The sequence below is a fragment of the Nicotiana attenuata genome, chromosome 5, assembly GCF_001879085.1.
Source record: "Nicotiana attenuata strain UT chromosome 5, NIATTr2, whole genome shotgun sequence".
Lineage (NCBI taxonomy): Eukaryota > Viridiplantae > Streptophyta > Magnoliopsida > Solanales > Solanaceae > Nicotiana > Nicotiana attenuata.
In genome coordinates, this window is record NC_031993.1 from 55,173,339 (window position 1) to 55,180,176 (window position 6,838).

Below are 6,838 nucleotides of genomic sequence, written 5' to 3' on the forward strand. Positions count from 1 at the left end.
GGCTAACCATTCCATTCCAATACCACATTAGTTCCAGTTAATTCAAATAGAAAATATTGTTGGTGAATTTTTACTCCCTACACGTCCAACCTCACCCCTTTGCATACTTCATTCCCACTAACTTGTTGACCATTACCAACTGTTACTTCAAATTTGTTTGTCTTCTCAATAGGTAATTGCAGATGACGAGCAAGCTTGGAAGATATAAAATTATGGGTAGCTCCGCTATCCACCAAAACTATCACGTCATGCCCATGAATTTTTCCCACAAGTTTCCATGTTCTTTCTCCAGTAAGGCCCACAACCGAATTCATATTCAACACCATCGTAGTAGCCTTTTGTTCTCCTTCATCTGCGGCCTCTCCGGCGACCTTAAAGAATTCTTCTGTTTCCTCTTCCTCAGTATTAGGTGCCTCTAAAACAATCAAGAGGTTAAGTTGCTTATTCTTGCAACGATGGTTAGGGCCAAATTTTCGTCACATCTGAAACATAACCCTAATTCTCTTTTTGGGCAATTTCTGAATCGGACAGCCTTCTAAATCGTCCCTCGAATTTTGCTGCAGAAGACACGTTGAAGCCAGTTGGCTTTGCTGAAGCATGCAATTGCGAATCAATGTTGCGTCCTGCTGCTCCGACTCTTGAATCACGTGCTTCAAGTACATTTGTGACCTGAGAGTAATTGGGTATAAACCCAACTTGTTTGTTGCTTGAACTGCGTCTATTTGGTTCAGATCTAAACACTTGAACTTGTACCAAAATAGAATTTCGATCCTCTACCTTTTGAGCCATCTCCATTATCTCCCTCAATGTTTGAGCTCGCAAAAAAATCACTTCTGCTCGCATTTCCTCTTAAGACCATTCGAAAACACTCCAGATAATAGTCCATCAGATTCCTCCCTCATAGAACCTATCACCTTCTCAAATTCTTCATGAAACGCTGCAACAATGGTGTTCTGCTTTAGCCCAATTAAGACAACATATTGGTTGCTCTTCTGTGAATGATGAAATCGGTTTAGCAGCTCTCTTTTGAAGTCTTCCCAAGTTGGAACTGGTTGTCTAGACTCTAACCAATAATACCAATTTAAGGCTTTTCCTTCTAAACAAACACCGGTTGCCTACAATCTTTCTGCTTTAGAAACATCATTCACTGCAAAGTATCGTTCCACTCTAAAAATCCATCTCATAGGATCCTCTCCTTCGAAAACCGGTAGCTGTAGTTTCCGAAATTTCTTCGCATCTTTTTCTCCAGCCAAGTTAACATTACTTCCCTCTTCTTGGCTTACTAAAATTCTGGTTTGAGAAGTGGATGCTTCTACAATCACAGTTCTCCCTTGTGCTTCAATTCTTGCAAGAGACTCTCATTTCTTTGAATCATCCTTCCAGCCTTCTAACATCTTCTCTTACCCCAGTCAAATTAGTTTCCACTTGCTCAACTCGTGCCTCCATTTTACTCCTTACCATACCCGTACGCCACCGCTCTGATACCAAATTGATAGAGTTTATTGCACAAATAGAAAATAACACGAAGAATACACTGAAAACATAGAATCTACTTCAACAAAGTCTGAGAATAACCACTCCAACACCGATAACTCCTAAATTACAGCATATAACATTCTAGACTGAATAGAAAATGACTAAAATCAATACTAGCGACACAGAGCCAAAATACATATTACTAAGATTACGTAGCCATGAAATTTCTAGACATTCGAGAGGCTAGAACTCTCCCAAGGATTCTTTATTTTTCTCTTGAATATTTTCCCCTACTGCTTTTTTCTTTATTTTTCTCTTGAATATTTTCCCCTACTGCTTTCTTCTTTCTCCGAATAAAACTGCCCAACATATGAGTAACTGTCAACATTACTAAGTTTTCAATTTGTTATTTTTTGGCCCTCCTGGAATAAGTTTTTATAACAGCCTTATCACAATCACAATTAATAACCTCTCAAAAATGTACCACATACAAAATGGTCTACTGAAAGTGCTCAATACAAAATGACAACTTTTCTTGGTTCCTTGAGCTAAACTATCAAAATTTGGTGCTAAACTAGAAAGGATGTAAATCAACTTAATATCAAACTTTACCTATGATACAAAAGCAAAATGGTACAGTTGCCCCCTGCACCCACCCCCCTCTGTTTTTAGTCCTTTTTTTTTTTGGGGGGGGGGGGGGGGGTTGTATATTCTGCATTCCTTGGGGAAATCAGTTTTCTAATTTAAACGAAACAAATTGCTCTCTTTCCCTCAAAAAGGTAAAGGCAGAAGGCTGCAGTTAAGAGCAACACAATCTGAATTGAGCCAACTCAAGCTTCAACCTTGGCCACCTTTCTCTGTTCTACTTGACCTGTTAGAGGGCATTGCATTTCTGTCCAGCTAATTGGAACCATGGTACCACCTGCAAAAATTTACCGAGCACCTTTTAGGAACCTAAACCCTGCAATCCTAGGCCATCCGTAACATGTAATGGTTTAATAAATAACATTTTCCTAAATATGCGGAGCAGCTTCTGCAACTAAACAGGCTATGATATCAACTCAAACTGCATCTAGCATCCAGCAAGATGGAAATGCAAAGATCTTTATACAACTATCCCCTCCATATATGATAATGTTAGGAATTCAAATTTTCTCCGTTTGGAGAAAATGTTTGCACAAGAAAGTTAACTTCTAATTGACCCATTTACTAGACAGTTAACATGCCAAATTACTCAGGTTAATGTCTGTTGATAAATTAAATTTATCATTTGGCAGCGTCCTCAACGACGATCATTTCAAGTGGAATTACTTTGGTAAGCGAGAGGGTCAGTCGTGTTCTGAATCAAATTTAAAAAGCACTGACAAAGTTGAAAGAATATAGACCATCAAAATAAAAAGAACAAACAAACAGGATAGTTGATGAAGAAAGCCTTACCAGCTGCACTTTCAGCAGATACAACACCCAGCTCATTTTTTGCAGTTGACAGATAATATGCCCGTGCATCTCCAAGTGATAGCTTTTCAAGAAAGAATATAAAGAAATTATACTCAATACTGGAGCAAGTCAACACACTTCACAAACAAGTTAAGTTCCAAGAACAACTAAGATTCCCCAATATTGCCAACTCTAAGTAGGAAAGGCCAATGGCTCGTATGGATTCTCAAGATGGACTAAAATGCAACTGCAGCCCTCTACTACCACTTCAACCCATTAACCTAACTAAAGCACATATATCTTCAGAATTTGGGATTTCAACCTTATACTATCCACCTGTTTGCCTTTTTTACTTCAGTTCCCTGGACAATAGTACTAGCTCTTTACATTGCCTTAGGTGACCTCTGGGGATTAGCATTCACTCAAAAAATTTAATCTTGTATTAGTCATAAAGTTTAACAGGAGATTACCACCAATGCACGAACAATATCACCCGGACGGAAGGACAAATGCATGTCGACTTTGTCAATCTCAGTCGCTCTCACATCCTGTTGCCTGTTGATTCAAAAGAAAGTTTTAGATTTTCTGTGCCAAAATCTTGCAGCACTGTAGAGTACCAATGAATGTGCATATAAAGCAAGTCAACACAGTAAAGACTGGGGAATCTGTTAGTCTTGGTAATCTGGTAAGTTTACACCTTAAAATTTAAGGCTCAGTTCTGATACTATTTAGTACAATATCTAACATATTGCTATCTGAAAATAGCAACTACTGCAATTCAGCATAGAGATGTAATTAATTAAGGTGGAGACAGAGAGCCCCATGTGAGATTTGAGCACCAAGATAAACAATAAGGAGGGTTGTTAAAGTGGAAATTGGTTTTTAATGGTCTGCAGCATCATGATCTACGAGCAATAGACTGGCTTTATGGTGGATGCATGACAAACCAACCGGGCGGTCTTTATTGGAAAGGAGAAACTTCATACCAAAGATTCTAACCTCCAACCTCCAATGTAATAAAGGGAAATACATTTTGCTTACTTGACACAATTCACAGATGAAGTTGAGAAATTTGACAGCTCCAAAAATAAAGATTACATGTTAATTTTACACGGATAACCACTAGACTACATTTTCCCGCACTATTTAACCTGGCACTACGCAATATTTAGAGTATCAAATCACCCTCTTCTTTGGGGAAGCCTTTATCCCCCTTTTTTTTTAACTCAAGACCTATGCGAAGACCTTATTAAGCATCAATTTTACTCAGATTGTAAGATTAATTCAAAGAGAATAATCCATACAAATGTAAGAAAAAACAAACAAAATTGAATAGTATAACAATTACATCATTCAGTTTCAACATAATATATTTAACTTTGAACCAATGACACACCAGTCCGTAAAATAGCAGTAACTTTATGACCTATGATCATCTCATAAAGCCCATTTTCACAGCATCAATGCAACAATGTGCAATTCCATCATTATAATTGTATTGAGCAGAGGTTTCAAACTAAAATGTAGACCGTCAACCACTTTCAGCAAATCTATCATATTTTGCACTTTGTGACATTTGGAGCAGTTGGTAATATTATATTATGTACAAAATTAGCATGAAAAAACCAGTTAGCAAACTTAACACCTTTTTAGCCACATTATCTGAATTGTCCAACAACCATAAGCATGAGATGATCTGTGTCAAAATTCGTCCTTTTTATTAATAAGTACATTCAGGGGTGCAACCTGTACAAACAAGTGTAGAAAGACCAAATACTACATAGAGCCTCAATTATATACACTATATATTACCAGAACATGCTCTGATCTATCTCCTATGACAAAAAGACCATATTAGGTAGAAATATTCCTCTTGAAGCAGAAAATTATCCAGTTAATACAATTTATTTTTCAGCGCAATTATCATCGAAATCGTGGCATGAAGAGCACCACTCCTATCTTGCCATTCTCCTATGACTAACCTACACCAACCATTGATTAAAAAAATGTGTCACACCAGTAATACTTTATATTCCTTATGTCTAGTACTTCATTACAATAGCAACTTTCTGTGAAGTAAGGCTCTGTATTTCGCCCCAACAGAGTTCTTCAGCATTTTGTCCAAAATACATAAGGAATAAGACTATTGATGAAATCACTAGTCAAGAGTCAACCTAAACCTGTGGTCATATATTTTAAACCGAAAAAGAAATCAATTTAACTAACCTAATAATGCCGGTGAATTTCTCACGTACAGACTTGGAATCAACACAAACTATGTCTGCTGAAGCCATTCTAGGCATCACCTTAGTGACCTGTCAAAAAGATATATACTTATTAAAAGGAGAGCTCATCTCAAAGTCATGAATGGCCAAGGAATGACTATCAAATAATGAAAATAAGAAAGGGCAAAGGGTTAAATCCCCCCCCCCCCCTCCTAAAACTATGTGAAATAGAACATCCGTCAATAGTTGGGGTCACTTGTGCCCTCAGGCTCAATATTGCCATCATACACTTATACACTAATGTACCATGCTTGGGAACACTAATGTCTCTAATTAGAACACTTACGTCTCTAATTAGACTAATTAAAAGACATGTGTCCCCAATTAAACTTTCACCCACTCATCTTCCTTAGCCTTCCTTCCTTCCACAGTTATGGCCTCTGCCTCCTTCATTTCTTTTCCTCTCTCTCTTCACCATTTTTTCAAACCCCAACTTTTTTAGGCTCATCTCTGCATTTTCAGCTGCCACATTACAACACTTCTCTAAATTCTTTAACATTCTTGTTTATGGGTTATCTATGCAACGCAAAATATCATCTAGCTGTTTAGACTTACATCTTATAGAGACAATGTTTCTCTCTAAATAGCTCTTTATGTTTTATACTCAAGCAAATACTGGAGCAAAAAGAGTGATAACTGTGTCATCAAACTAAAAATTAGCTATTCAAATTCGGTAATACTAAAACGTTAGAGCTTACAGTCGTCATAACTAAGAAAACTCACTCTAGCAAAAACAACTGAACCGGGCTGAGGAACAGCTCCATGGGCTTTATGACCAGTAACTTCCACTGTTGGTCTCTGATGATTAAATATTGACAAAATAGAGGAAAACATCGATCGTCAACAGAAAGTGATGAAAACCACATAATTATAGATTAGTCTACTAAGATTCAGAAGAAAACCTGGTCAAGAGAGTCAGAAGGCGGAGGTGTGAGAGAACGGAAACCGGTGAGAGAGGCGTAAACGGTGTCGTGTTCGGTTGAAACGTAAGCTCCTTTACCGGCTTTCAACTGTGACGCTTTACCCAATACTTGTCCCGGCGTCACCGCCTCTTGAGTTTCAGTTTCCATTGCTTTCGTCATTCTCCAGCAACGGCTACAAAACGCAGCCCTCTCACGAGTAGTGTGTGAAAAACTATTTGGGGTTTTGCAGTGTTATAAGTCCATGTGGTGTGGTTGTTAAATTTCTATTTTGTACGCTATATTTAAGCCTTTGATTCTTGGTTTCTAAGCCAAGGGTGGGGCTAATATCTAGGGTTTAAGTTTAAACAAAGGAAAAAAGTTGAAAATTAATTCATTTCCTTTCATCGGTTTGTTTTGATAGATGAAATAATATGATAGCTGTGTGTAGTCCTATACTAGTACTAGTGAAATAATTTGCTCGTTTCCTTTCTTTTGATGGACGAATAAGTGCTAGTAGTGAAAGAAGAAACAAAGAGATGGTGTAAAATAGATTGAGATTGGTGAGGTGGCATGTGATTTCTCCAAAATGTTAATGTCACATAAGGTTGATTATCTACCTTGGACAGTCCTAACAAATGACGCATATATTTGAACTACTTGGATAACGCTAAGTGTAATTTTTGTATGTGCTATATAATGAAGGATATAGTTGTTCTCTTTCACATAGTAAATAAAAAA

The 6,838-nt window shown here is 37.4% G+C and overlaps 1 protein-coding gene across 1 annotated transcript; it reads right to left on the reverse strand.

Moving 5' to 3' along the window:
• Nucleotides 1,923–6,528, reverse strand: LOC109225880 (exosome complex component CSL4). Its single transcript, XM_019390688.1, has 6 exons — nt 6,101–6,528; nt 5,922–5,996; nt 5,140–5,228; nt 3,384–3,468; nt 2,914–2,995; nt 1,923–2,398 (listed from the first exon to the last, which is right to left on the reverse strand). The coding sequence occupies exons 1-6, from the start codon at nt 6,278–6,280 to the stop codon at nt 2,307–2,309; spliced, it is 603 nt and encodes a 200-aa protein (XP_019246233.1). The 5' UTR covers nt 6,281–6,528; the 3' UTR covers nt 1,923–2,306.

What these genes read in the sequence shown, in the direction of transcription:
- LOC109225880 (XM_019390688.1), bottom strand. Translation starts at nt 6,280, where the DNA reads ATGACGAAAGCAATGGAAACTGAAACTCAAGAGGCGGTGACGCCGGGA. An exon ending in GTTCAGTTGTTTTTGCTAGA is followed by an intron (nt 5,229 to 5,921) that starts GTGAGTTTTCTT and finishes TCTTTTTGACAG; the next exon opens with GTCACTAAGGTGATGCCTAG. An exon ending in ATCTGCTGAAAGTGCAGCTG is followed by an intron (nt 2,399 to 2,913) that starts GTAAGGCTTTCT and finishes AAATTTTTGCAG; the next exon opens with GTGGTACCATGGTTCCAATT.